The 13,083-nt window shown below is 51.0% G+C and overlaps 2 protein-coding genes across 8 annotated transcripts in view; one reads left to right on the forward strand and one right to left on the reverse strand.

Annotated features, from left to right (window-relative positions):
• The window catches only part of LRRC38 (leucine rich repeat containing 38), a 71,339-nt gene that overhangs the window by 56,216 nt on the left and 2,040 nt on the right, over positions 1-13,083 (reverse strand). For 4 of the 6 annotated variants that reach the window (XR_009152483.1, XR_009152479.1, XR_009152480.1 and 1 more), the window contains exon 2: positions 8,398-9,300. The gene's annotated coding sequence lies outside the window, so the exon portion shown is untranslated. Of the gene's footprint in view, positions 1-630; positions 3,226-4,362; positions 7,250-8,397; positions 9,301-13,083 lie in introns of those variants that run through there. The other 2 variants (XR_009152484.1, XR_009152482.1) reach the window with 2 other exon arrangements.
• PDPN (podoplanin) lies at positions 180-12,356 on the forward strand. 2 transcript variants are annotated; one of them, XM_058161211.1, is made up of 5 exons: positions 180-624; positions 4,274-4,368; positions 5,906-5,990; positions 8,970-9,075; positions 9,997-12,356. In XM_058161211.1, exons 1-5 carry the CDS (start codon positions 309-311, stop codon positions 10,001-10,003), a joined length of 609 nt encoding a protein of 202 aa, XP_058017194.1. In that variant the 5' UTR covers positions 180-308; the 3' UTR covers positions 10,004-12,356. The 2 variants fall into 2 exon arrangements, with proteins under 2 accessions (XP_058017194.1, XP_058017193.1); XM_058161210.1 differs by having other exon boundaries at positions 8,970-9,081; positions 9,997-12,355.

Consider the following 13,083-nt stretch of genomic DNA (forward strand, 5'->3'; position numbering starts at 1 on the left):
GTTTCCTTGAGTTTCCAGTGAAGAACCCTTGAGCGAGGGTCAGGATAAGCCAGATATCTTTGTGTTCCCCCACATATTCCCCGCTGCTCCATTCCTGAGCCCCCTCCCGTCTTGCCAGAGAGAGAGAATGCCAGGAAAGCTGCTGCCAAGAGGTTGCTCTGGGGCTGCTCCCCCCACCCCCAAAACCCCTAGCAGTCCTGCCTGCCAGGAAGGGAGGGGTCTCCTTTCAGCATCCGCTCTGCCTGTTGCCTCGTCTTCATGTCTCATCAGGGAGGATCTTCTGAATTTCCTGTAACATTAAACCTGAGATGTGGGGAGGACGCAGGCAGGGCCCGCCCCTTGGGACCCCCCCCCCTGAATCCCACCCAGTTGCAGGCCCAGGGGTGAGATCCCTTCTTGGCTGCATCCATCACTCTGTCAAGGCCGCCCTGGAGAGCAGAAGAGTGGCAGCTGCAGCCTCAGCCAAGCCCAAAAAACTTTGGCCGGACCGGGACGCCTGTGGGGGAAGCAGATTGATTCCTCAGGGCCAACTTCTTCACTTCTTTTGGAACAAGAATCCCAAAATGACCATTAAAATACGGCTCCTCGTTTTCCTCGTGGCCATCTCCATCTTTGCCAAGGAAGGTAAGAACAGCGCAGGGGCATGGTTCTTGCTGGGGAAATTCAGTATTTTTGGCAAAATGTTATGTTAGTTTTAGTTCACCCCTCCTTGAACGTTCAGGGCTGCTAGGCATCATATGTTCAAATTGTAAATGTGAGTTTTAAAAGAAGCCAAAGCGGCATAAGTGATCTAGTGACGTAGAGTTTAGTCAGGGAAAAGAGTTCCACATAGAAGTTTTGCTCTGCTTTCCTACAGAGGCCCCGAAGGTTCTTCCCTCTGTAAACACCCCAGAACAGGGGGAGCCTGCCTGCCTTTCTCTTTTGTGGGAGAAAGCCAGGGGAAATGGGCAGGCAAGCAAAGAGGAAGGTTTTTGAAGAGAAATGTTTCTACTTTCTCTGGGAAAAACGATTCGTTCCTCATAAAATAATTTTCATTTTTTGGAAACCTCCTTCCTGTAGCCAGACCAGGGTGGGGGGAAGAGGAAGGGACTCAGCCACCTGGCCAGGACTAACCATTTCAGAGACAGGACAAAGCAGAGACTGCTGTTGCTGAGGCTACGCTCCCCAAGACCACCAACCCCCACACACCCGTTTTATATGGGTCGATGCCCATAAAACGCAGAGGCAGCAGCCACAAAACGAAAGTCCCCTTTGAGAAGAGTGGCAAGCACTGCAAGTCGAAAGACCCAGATGGGGCAGGAAGGGGGCAGGAAGAAGGGGCTCCTCCCTGGTGGGGCTGACAGCTGCTGAACAGCCTTCAAGCCCTCTTTTTTTCTGCTGATGCATTTTATTTTATTTTATTGATTATTTTTAAAAATCCCTTTATTATTTTTATAAATAAATCAAGGTGGCAAACATACCTTCTCCTCGTTCCTCCTATTTTCCCTACAACAACAGCCCTGTGAGATGGGTTGGGCTGAAAGACAGGGACTGGGCTCTCATGCCTGTGCTTTTCCCGCATGGGAAAGTGCCAGCCAGGTTGGAGTCCGCTGAAGACCCGCCAGAGCCAGCCAGATGCCCCCACTGGCTCTGGCCGAGGGAAGGCCCGAAAAGCTCTCGCAGATGGCAGATGGACACTTTCCCCCAGAGGGCGGGGGGGGGGAAGGACACCAAACCAATAACGCTGCCCATGCCAGCCAGGCGCCTCCAGCATTAACCAAGCATTTCAGCAGACACCTGCAGAAATGTTACACACAAACACCCACACCACCTCTATGCTTCAAAAGGCTTTCCTCCTAAATAGTCACGATTCATTCATCCATCCCACCCCGCATGTTTTGGTGGGGCTCACACGTTGCCCTGAGGCGTAACAGTAGCTGGTTTGTTGTGGGGGTGCCTGAGGTGTGAATGCAGAGGCCCAGGTTTCTAAGCCTGCGCAAGAAATTCTTCCACCCAAAGGAGAGACTCGGCCCCCCAAAGTGGCCTGGGAGTTTCTCCCTGCAGAGGTTCTGGAAGCCTTGGTTCTCGGGGGGAGGGGGGGGAGTTGGGGGCAGCCAGAGGGTGTCACTAGAAGGCAACGCTGAGAGTTTGGGCTTCTGCTACACCCCCCCCCAAACCTCCTCTCCTCCCAGATTCATGACGTATCAGCTTATGAGTCAGGTTATGAGTCTGCTTACGAGACTATGGGCTGTATGAGTTCATTCTGAGGGAGGCTGGCTCTGCAAATAAAGCAGCTCAGCAGGGTCTGGGCTTTCTGCTGCTCCATGACCCCAGCAAAGGTTCCATTTGACAGGATGGGGCAGCCCCGGGTTCAGGCCCACCCACATACACCCCCCCCTCCAAAGCTGTTGCTGAGGAACAATTAGGAGAGGCCCCCTGCAAGCCGCCCTAAGCGATCCAAACGGCTCCTGTGCCTGTAAACAGCCAGGAAGTCCTACTGGCATTGGCTGGGCCTGCAGGGCATACACAAGCGATGGATGGGTCAGCCTCTAGGAGTCGGCTTCAGGTGGTCCTGCGGGTGGGTGGGTCTGCAGGGAAGATGAAGTTGCAACTTATCATCCAAAGTTAGAAGCGGAGCATGTAAAGTTCGCATCTACAGGGTGATGACACCAGCCATACATCGCCGTTTTTGCCACCAAATGTTGGGGACGCTGCATGTTCAGGCTTGGGGTTCAGAAAACTGCCTGGTGGCGTTTGGTCACTTCTGGAGTCTTTGGAGTGCTGTGATTGCAGACTTTGGGGCCATGTCTTGTGCCAACCTCAGGAGTTGGCAGCTCCAGAAAACTGGATTAATTAATCATGCTGAACCAGGGGAGCAACTGGGTGCTTTGCCTATTATCGAAAAAGTGGCTTCCACTCCAATTCGGTCCCAGGCGACAATGTGGGTTATCCTTAGGCAATCAGATCCGAGGGGAGGCTCGGTTGCAGCTGCTATCGTGACCCTGGAAAATGTTGTGCTTTTTAATGTGTGAACTTTGTCTTCCTCCCCACCAACTCTAGTCCTAAGAGGAAGGTTGACTCAGCTCTGTGGGTAAGGCTCCAGGTCCGTCCTTCTTAAAGGTTAGGTCGTTAGTTGCAGGCCAGTCCCTCACCAGGCGGGCGCTCCTTGGCAGGAGGCGGAGAGAGGGAATGTGCTTGATCAGTTTCTGGCACCGGTGGAGGGCAGTGAGTCACCCACCTCTGCATCTGTTTTCCGCAGAAAGAGAATTAAGCCTTACGACAGAAATGAAACTGTACCACATCAGCTTCGGGATCCAGCTGGCCACCTCACAGCCAAAAGGGCACTAACTGCCCTGTGTGGTAGTGCCAGGGCCGAATTAGTCTGAAAGTTCTCCAACTTACCCAGAGGAAAGTTTCCTCGCCAAGCCTGGGACTCTGCCGACGGTGAAAAAGAATCCGTTGAACGTCGTCCTTTTAAAAGCCTCTTCCTGCCTGGCTGGTTCCATCTTTTAAGCCTCCAATGGCTACAATGGCCAACTTGGGGCTGGGCCTGATGGGCGCTGCCTGTTCCAAAGCCCCCCTGCGCCAGGGATACCCCTGCAAGGCTGCTCTGATGGGTCACCTTTGCTTCCCAAAGAGAGGCCAGGAAACCGGCTCCCCATTTGGCTGGGGCCAAGTGATGACAGCTGGGCAGGGACGCCTTCCTGCTGAGAAAATCCACAAGAAGCCACAGGAGCTCCGAGGGCAGCCCAGGCCAAGGCTCACCTGCTCTGGCCCTCCAAGAAAAGGCTCCATGCCTGCAACGCAGGATATATAAGATGAAGCTGCTAATTAGCCGCTAGTTAAAATGCACTGCCTGTCAAACAAAGCAGCCGGTTCCTTTCAGGCCTTCTCTGGGAAATGCCCACTCCCACTCCCTTACTCCTTCTGCAAAACAGCCAGGAAGAAGAGGAATGGCCAGACGGGGAAGGGGCGTCTGTCAGGGGGCTGGCCCCCCTTCAGAAACCATGGGAAGGGCGTGACTGGCACGGCTCCTCCCTGCCAAGCGCTGTGAAGAGGCAGGGCTGCTTCAGGGAGGCTTGGCTTCTGGGTTGCAGGGGGCCTTGTGCTCGTGACACCCCTAAAGCCTCCCCCTGCTCCCCCCCCCAGACCCCATGGCTGCACTAGGGAGGGAAAAAAGCACACTGGGAGAGATTCCTCCCTGGGCAAGGGACCCACAGCCCCTGCAGGGCATGAAAGATCCCCAAACCTTTCCTGCCCATCCACTTACCCACCCCTCTTGTCTCCCCTTCAGCAACCGCAGCACCAGCGGAGGAGGAGGAGGAAGAACTGGCCACAGCCCCTCTGGGAGCCAGCGAGGGTCCAGACTATTCCGAGGTGCCCACTCTGGTGAGTTCCCCTCCCCTTTGGCACAGCCTGTGCCTGCTCGCTCATCCAGCGGGGACCGTAATGGCGGGTGAGGTGGTCTGGGGGCACAAACTCCCACAGGGGGAGAGCAAGCCCCTCCTTCTCCTCTTGGCAGAGGTCCCTCAGGAAACCCACCACTCCCTCCATGCAAAGGTTTCCCTGATGGCCAGCCCAGCCCTGGGGGGAGGGGGGGCCTGCTGTCGGTCGATCTTGGCACCACATCTGGTCACCCACTCGTTTAGTTACAAGGGCACTGCGGTGGTCACACTTGCAGCCTCCCCGCAGTCACGTGATGGGAATTCAGGGGCTTGGTGGTCACCCAACTGGCTGCCAACAAGCAAAGTCAAGAGGGGAAGCCAAATTCACTCAACAACTTTAGATACACTCCTGGATTTATTAGTTTAGTTGAGTTTACTTGTTACTGCACATGGTACAATGAAATTAAATACTGTCTTCAGTGTAGGTTATAACTATAAAAATAAAAACACAAACATACATCCTTTACATTCTATATAATTGAAATTGAAAACCCGATATTGCACTATACCGTAGAATTCAATATGGTTATTGCCCTGGGATAGAAGCTGTTTTTCAGCCTATTTGTCCTTGTTTTTATTATCCTGTACCGTCTTCCAGATGGTAATAGTTCAAAAAAAAAAAAAAAGGGTGTCTAGGATGAGATGGATCTTTAAGAATGTTTTGAACTTTCTTAAGGCAGCAGGAGCTATACAGCTTTTCCAAAGAGGGGAGAGGGCAACCCATGATCCTCTGGGCAATGACGTTGACCCTCTGGAGTGCTGTCCTATCTGCCACTGTGCAATTGACAAACCATACACAGATACAGTAAGTTAAAATACTCTCTATGGTGTAGCAGTAGAAGGTCACCAGCAGTTTCTCATTCAGTTGTTGTTTCCTGAGAAGTCACAGGTCGTATAATCTCTTTCTGCAGCTCTTTTGACCAGTGCTGCAATGTGAGTGGCCCAGGTCAGGTCCTCTTTTTACGTTAACACCCAGAAACTTAAAACTGGCCACTTGCTCCACTCGGTCTCCATTGATAAAGAAGGGCTGGATGTCTGATCTGTTCCTTCTGTAGTCCACTATAAACTCCTTGGTCTTATTGGGGTTAAGGGCCAAATTATTGTCTCCACACCATGGAAGCAACTGATTAAATTTATTTAATCTTCTGTGGCATCCGCCCATCCAGTAGAAAGCCCGTTAAAAGCCCCTCCTTCCCCTGACTTTATGGACCTGGACAAGACTGTGGGTCCTCTCTGCGGTGGCCTCTGTGCCTGTAAAGCCCCCTCCCTCACGGCCCTTTGGAAGATCACCAAAGACGGTTTTAGATCCCCATATCTGTCACCAGTGTCTATCCTGGGGGAAGGCTGATTTATGATTGTTGCTGTCGATAACTTTAATCTGCTGCAGCCCTCTTGATTTGGGCAGGCTGTAAAATAAATAAGCCACCAAGGCCACCCCCACCTCCGGCATGGCCACGATAACGGACAGCTGTCTCTTGCAGGAACTGATGACCACAGACAGCATCTCGTCTTCCAGCGACCTTGGGGAGAACACAACGGACGCAGAGCCGCCCACAACCTCTGAGGGTAAGGGCGTGGGTCTGCATGTGGGGCCGTTGTGGGGATTTGTAAGACTTGAAAACGTTATTTTTCTTAAAAAAAAAAAAAAAGCTACCTGCCACCAAAACAGCCTCCCTTGCTGATGCCCTGTTGACAAGCCGACCCAAATTAAAGGTTTACATAATGAGCAGGCCAGATCAGGTAACGCCCAGATTAGCCGGCCTTCCTCCGTCCCCTCCTTGGGGCAAGCAGGCCCCGTGCCAGCCCTGGCACCGATGTCAGAAGGGGTCTGCCCATAGAAACCAGGATGAGGGCATGGGCTGAATCTCACGGAATGCGCTAAGAGATTATCAAGTTGCTTTCTTGGATTACCACAATCCTTAGATGAACCTGGTGCCACCCTAACCAGCGCTTCTCCCCTCCAGTAACAGAAAACCAGCAGCATCTCCTCTGGTTCCCTGATTCTTCCTCCTCCTCCTCCCCCCCCCCCTCCCAGCTTCTTCTTGATTCTTTAAGGCCGTGACCCAGCAAGGCAGCCCCTGATTAAAGAGGGGACGGCCAACAGACCAAGGCAGCGCCCCACAGCCATGGCCATCCGAAGGAAGTCAAAGCAACCCCTCCCATGACAGGAACCCCCTTAATAAACAAGCACCATGAATTGTTTTAGGATGGGCTGTCTGAATTTGAGAAGCAATTGAGAAAAGCCAGCTTTGGCAATTTATTTAAATTGGATAAAGTTGTATTTTTGCCTTTTTTTTTTTTAAGAACTCATGCCAAGAACCAAGAACCAAGAAGAAAGGCTGTGGATCTTAGTAAAAAGTTAACTGGATTTTTCCAGGCACAGCTGGTTTTCTATTAGAGGCCAGCCGAAAGGGCACAACTCTTATCCGAAGGGCTAAACTTACATATCTTGTTGTGGGGTTTCTAAGTAGGGAGTTTGCAAGGCGTGGTTTCCAAAAGGACGCTACTTTCTCATCTTTGAGGACGAGAGAATATAACAATAGTATAATTTCATGAACCTTAGCTAACTTAATAATGTGGTATTTGCAATATAATGCTTGACAGGCTTCCTTCTAGAAAAGCCTGCTATTGCACGAAGCCAGCAGCATAAGGCCTCACACAGGACTATTTTATACAAGAGGTGATAAACTTGTCGGTGTAACATTTTATTGCCCCAAAGTTGCAGTCAGAAGCAGAAAAGAGGCTCAAAGCGAAACTGCTCCCGATAAATAAATAAATCTTCGGCAGTTTTTCTCCAGGTGGAAGAAGATTCACAAGGAAAGGCTCTGTGTGTTAAAAGCAGAAGGATCAACCGGCATTTGCAGCCCGCAAGGAAGGCAGCTTTCTCCAAACTCCCAAGCGAGAATATGTCTACCTATCTATAGTATCAGTAACTTTATTTTCTTTATTTAAAAATAAAAACAGGTAAAAAGTGGATGAAAATGACAAAGAGTAAAAAGGTTGTGCAAAGCCTTCGGACTTCAGAGGGATTTAGTCATCTGTACCAGGGTACACACAGTGCTGCTGTGAGGAGTTACCTTTGGAGGATTTAAAAAGCTAGTTTGTGAACAAACCCAGGCCCAGCCCGCAAAGGTCCGAACTGGTCCATCGTTTTCATTGGCTTCCTACCCATTTATGCTCTTAAGGAACTTGAAGGGAGTGGAGGCAACGCATTTCAAGATCTAGCAGCCACTACCCAGAAGCCCGCTCACCCGCCCATGCGTCACCCTGGGGAACTTGGGGGGATACGTAAGGAAAGGTTAGGGCAGGGTCGCCTACACAGCCTCCCTGGCAAACTCAGGTTACTTTGAGCTCTTGGCACAGTGGAAAGTGGAACTGCAACAAGCAGATCAGAAGACAACAGGTGCAAACACCCCACTGCAGCAAAAACACATGTGATAGCCCAAACACACACACACACACACCCTAAGCTTAGCAGGCCCAGTCTTAAGATTCCTTAAGCAGCGCAGTCTTAAGATTTGTTAATACACTCAAGGTCTCCATATGGACAAAAAGCCACTGCAGCCTGCGACAGGCAAAGGGGGAACGACACAACACTTCGTCCAGAAGGGCAAAGGCGGTCAAGGCGGTCTGCTGAGTTCAGAGGAGTGGGGGCTGCCTCCCGCTGACCCTTTCAGACCGCAGAGGTCTGGATCCCAACCTCCGCCAGGCCCAAAAGCAGGCGCAGAGGGCTCCCCTGCTGAACTCGGCAAGCTGACCATGACGTTTAACTATATTAAACTGTTAAGTAGGTAACACAACAGGAGCCAGCAGGACAGACAGGCCCCTAAGCAGCAAGGCCACCAAGCCAGCCCATGCAGCTGCTTCTTGCACTGATAGGGAACTCAAGTGCCTGCACTAACATTCCTACAGCAACCTTTAAAAAGTAGCAAAAGTAGCAAAAGTAGCAGCAGCAGCAGCAGCAGCAGCTTACCTTGTGATCTGCCAGGCGATGGGGATGAATGGAGATTGAGTCTCTTTCCCTGATCCGGGCAGCGCTGCCTCCCCTCCAGGGTGTGCCTGGGAGCGCCGTAGCCTGATTCTCTTGTTGCCCCCAATCTAAACCCTCGGAAATGAACTGCCCATCGCAGCAGAAGCAAGATGTTGGCGGAAACGGCGGCTCAGTTCTTCCTTTAAAGGCCGGTTGGCGTCTCATGGATGAGTCCGAATGTCGAGTGGAAGTGCCAGGGTCTTGGCTCGCCTCTGGTGGCCCCGGCTGACCCTCCCAGCCAGTCCTTAATGGGGACGCGGTTCTCCCCAAGTCTTAGGGGGCGATTGCCGAGTTCCAACTCCCATTGTACCCTCAACTTGGCTGACTTAGGAAGATGAGATCTGCTGTCTGCCATGGCCAGAGGGCACCTGAGGGAGAACCGATGTGCCCCCTCCTCGGTGTGGGGGTCGTATTCCACCCATGGGTCTTACTCCCAGGCAGACCCGGCCTCGGACTGCAGAGTAGCCTCGCTTCTTCCAAGTGACACTGCTTGTCTCTCTGCTTCGCCCCTTCAGATCACCTGGAAACGGTCACCCTGGTTGGCATCATCCTGGGCACCGTTGCAGCTATTGGAGTGGCCACGGGGATCGTGATTGCCCTCGCAAAGAAAATGTCCGGCAGGTACTCGTAAGTGCTCATCTGGGAGGGGATTGGGGTTAGGGCCGACGGTCCCCTGGCTCAGTTCTGCCAAACTCATGCAGGGGTGGGGGGGTGGGTAGTTGTCTGAGAAGCAGCTCTGCTGATTTCAACTTAAAACTTCTCCGTGGGATGGAAGACCCACTTCTCCTCCCCTTCTCAGTGGCCCCCGTGGCTTGGCTCTTCTTCCTTCTCAGCTCCCTCAGCCACCTGGGATCAAAAGAAACAGCAATTAGTTTTATAAGCCAAGATCTCTTCTTGGACTCTTTCCCCTCTTTATTTCCCCCTTGCAAAGGGCGACTTAAGTTTTCCTGGACTGCCATTTCCGAGTCCTCCTTCTACAAGCTGCAAGACGGCCTCGCAACGGTGTTTCCAGCAGTCTCCTCTGCCCCTCCACCACCCCACCCCACCCCACCCCACCCCACCTCTGCACTCCTTGGAGCCCAAGGGCTCCCCAGGAAGAGAGAACTGCAGAATTCGTTGAGGCAGCCCAAGGATAATCCCACCCCTGTCTGTACATTGATCAGCAAATGCAAATCCATTCACTGACTTTAAACTTCCGTCTCCCCACCACCAGGAAAAAAACCTGCCTGCTGGAATTGTGGAAAACTGGAAAAATTTGTACTGGAATCTGGCCCCGATGACACGAAACGGCATGTGCTAAACACTAAAAAAAAACCCCAGCTTTTAAAAGGTTGATTTTAATTGTGGCTTCAAATTCAGAAGAGACTTTGGGCTGGTCGGTCCTTTCCTTCCAGCCAGACCTACCTCACAGGGACGTGGCAGGAAAAAGAGGAAGGAAAGGACTAAATGCCGTATAGAGGCAATCTTGAACTCCTAAAAGCATAATTCTGAGCACAGCCCATTGTTTTGTTTTTTGTTTCCCCTTCCCTCCTTTTTTTCCAGGCCCTAAACCTCACTGAGGACGCTTCGTAAAGCCACTTTGATTTCAGGGGAAACCTCTTGCATTAGCCCGACTGGTCCGTGGGAGGAGAGACTGGATGTATGATTAGCTGATTAGAGAAGGAAGAACTTTGCACAGTCAAGCGCATTGCCAAGGAAAAAGGAAAAAGACTGTTCAACAACAAAAACAACAACAAAAAGCCCAGCTGATTATCTTTTTGATCCCGTGTACAGATAATACTCAAGTGACCCGTTACAGGACTCCTAGAGCCAGATGGGCCCCCAGGCGCCACGTCCTCCTCTCGGTTCTCGCCGTTTGGAATTGCTCTTCAACCCGTGTGCTGCCGTTTGGGCAAGAGACCGGAGTGCCTCTCATACACACCTGGGATGCACTTCAGCCACCTGGGCATCCCGCCCTTCGAGAATTTCAAACCCCAAAAAGACAAACCACCACTCCAAGTGTGGCCCTTGATTCCATTGCATCTCTTTCTTGCCTAAAGAGGCCACTTTCTTCTCGATTGCAAAAGATCAGGGCTGGCCAGTTATAGTGAGCTAGCAAGCTCCAGATGTGACAGCTCCCATAAAGCGAGAAGTGAACATTTTGCTTACCCAGCATTTGAGATGGCCAAAAACTTGGGGGGAAGTACCAATAGGCTCTCTTCACTGGCTCCTTTCTGCTGGGGAGCCCTGGTGCCACCCAAGTACCCCTTGTCACCTTTCCCATAACATTAATTAGAAGAGGGCAGGGGTATTTGGGAGGATCTCGGTGAGACAAGGGAAAGAAGAAAAAAGCAAACTCTTTCCCTTCGGTGTGCAACTGTCCACTCTTCTGCCTCCAATGCTTCTGATTTTTCCCGTGTAGAAAGGGAGATAATTCTGCATACCCAGAATTGGCCCCTGTGTGCATAATTTGGTCCTCCCACTTAGTAGAAATGCTCTAAGAGGAAGCCACCCTGGTCAGGCAAAATGGTGGCTGTGTTGTGACCCAGGCCCAAGTAGGTGGTAGGAAACCCAGTCAGCGTAAAAGCAAACAAACTTTATTATAACAGCTGAGAATTACTTCATTCTCAGCATAGTTCAACTAAATTAAAGCAAATTCCTCCCAACACAAATTCCTCAATCCTATCACCAACCTTGGTCCAATTAGGAAACTGCCAAAGGCCTTTCTTGGCAAAAGTTCAGAAGACACCGATACAAAACAAATGCAACAAGACGAAGCGATCAACGTTTTCCATCAAAGAGCCCAAACGCTGTTGCTGGTCTTTTATTTATTTTGCATTTATTTGCATTTATATCCCACCCTTCTCTGAAGACTCAGGGCGGCTTACACTATGTAAAGCAATAAGCTTTAAGCCTTATGGCTTAAAATAAGCAATAAGCTTTTAAGCCTTATGGAAGGGGCCAATCATCTCTTGGCTCTACTCCTGAGTCATCCTCTTTGTTTGAGCTGCTCTTGCCTTCTGGCAGCTCTTCTCATGTGTGCATTAGGAACAGGCTCCTCCTTTTCCTCTGCCTCACTACTGTCAGCCTCTGGAGTCCACACCTCACTCCCCGATGGCCCTGGCCCCACCTCTGCCTTTGACGCAGAGCCCTCATCCGGGCCTCTCCCAGCCTCCAGGACTGGCCCATGTTCTTCCTCAACCTCATCGCTGTCTGACTCCGTTGCCAGCTCCGCAGGCTGCTGGCGGACTACAACAGGCTGCTGCACGTCCATGAAAATGTAATGAGCCAAACAGTGGGCGGCAAGTGGCATAAATCTCAAATGTATTTAGCCAGATTGCAGCCTGCCTGTCCAAAGAGCAGCCAGCGGCCTCTGAGCACTCCTGGGCCCTCTGCTTTGGCCGCTAGACCCTTTGGGATGCATCCCCTTCCGAATTCAAACCTGGGGATATAACCGGGTCCCAAACACCAGATGGTATTTTCTTAAGGAGTATTTTAAGCATTTTTTTTGTGACAGCAGACTCCAAGTGACATTGAACATGAAAACGAGAGTTACTGTGTGCCACCTTCCACTTAAGTCTGTGCACCTATTTTCGTCCCCATAAGTAATGAAACGAGCGTTCAGCAAGACTGGGAAATACAACACAGTCCCAACAGCCTCTATTTCAGCCTATTTGGCTGGCACCCAATGTTACTGGGGGCGGGGGGAGGTTATTTCCCCTCCCATCTAAAGTCAAAACAGTCAACTGTATGGAACACGTGCTGAAGATCTGGGGCAGGAGGGGTGCCTTCTCTTATAATGATAGTCCCCCCCCTTCCAAAAAAAGGCTCAAATTTTGGGCTATTATTGAAATAATTTTTTGGGGGGGAAATAAAACCTGTAGTAAAATTGGAGAAGGGCAGCGTTGTCTTCTTTTTTAGGAATTAAGACAGATGTGGGATTGTTTGCTAAAGCTTGGATGAAGAAGGCCGGGTTTGCCTCCTACCCTCTTGGAACAGCTGACAGTTGTGTAGGTGGGAAGCTTGCCAAATGTGGTTATCCATTTTAAGACATTGTCTTAAAAGCAATTGAGGGGATTAGAAAAATTCACAGAAAAGTTGTCCCATTCAAACCGTTTTCACTGCTTTTCTGCTCAGTTGTCTTGATTCAGTTTCTCCTTAAGTCCAAATTCATCAGCAGCATTTCTTGTGGGACAAGATGTCGACACAGACGTCCAAGGGACCCACCCATTGTCCGGATCCTTTTTGCTTCCCACGGATGTATATCTGGCCTCCTCACCCGGAGAAATCCCCCCAACAAAGCCAATAAAAAAAAAAGTCTGCACTTCTTGCCAGAAAGCGATTCTAGGCATCCAGTGGAGCAGACTGTGATCCCTAGATAAGCTGGTTAGTCTTTAAGGCATCAGAGTGAGTCTTCAGTGGGCAGCTGTTGCTGTACAATACACAGGGCTCAGTTAGTGTTAACCTGAGTGAGTGCTGGGCTGATTTAACACGGCATGTGAACCCTCTCTTTCCAGTTAACACCAGGAAAACGGATTAGGTCCTGCAGGCAGGTTAAGCGCCTTTGGCAGAGGCAGCCGGGTTGGTTCTGCCAGGAAGGGAGGGCAGACAATAAAGGCGGGGCGGGGGATGGGGAGGACTGGGGCTCCC

Source organism: Ahaetulla prasina, chromosome 18 (assembly GCF_028640845.1).
Source record: "Ahaetulla prasina isolate Xishuangbanna chromosome 18, ASM2864084v1, whole genome shotgun sequence".
NCBI lineage: Eukaryota > Metazoa > Chordata > Lepidosauria > Squamata > Colubridae > Ahaetulla > Ahaetulla prasina.

Excerpts from the sequence above, each read along its gene's own strand:
- PDPN (XM_058161210.1), top strand. The coding sequence starts at position 309 with ATGTGGGGAGGACGCAGGCAGGGCCCGCCCCTTGGGACCCCCCCCCCT. Across the intron at positions 625-4,273 it reads CTCCATCTTTGCCAAGGAAG|CAACCGCAGCACCAGCGGAG; the intron begins GTAAGAACAGCG and ends TCTCCCCTTCAG. Across the intron at positions 4,369-5,905 it reads ATTCCGAGGTGCCCACTCTG|GAACTGATGACCACAGACAG; the intron begins GTGAGTTCCCCT and ends TGTCTCTTGCAG.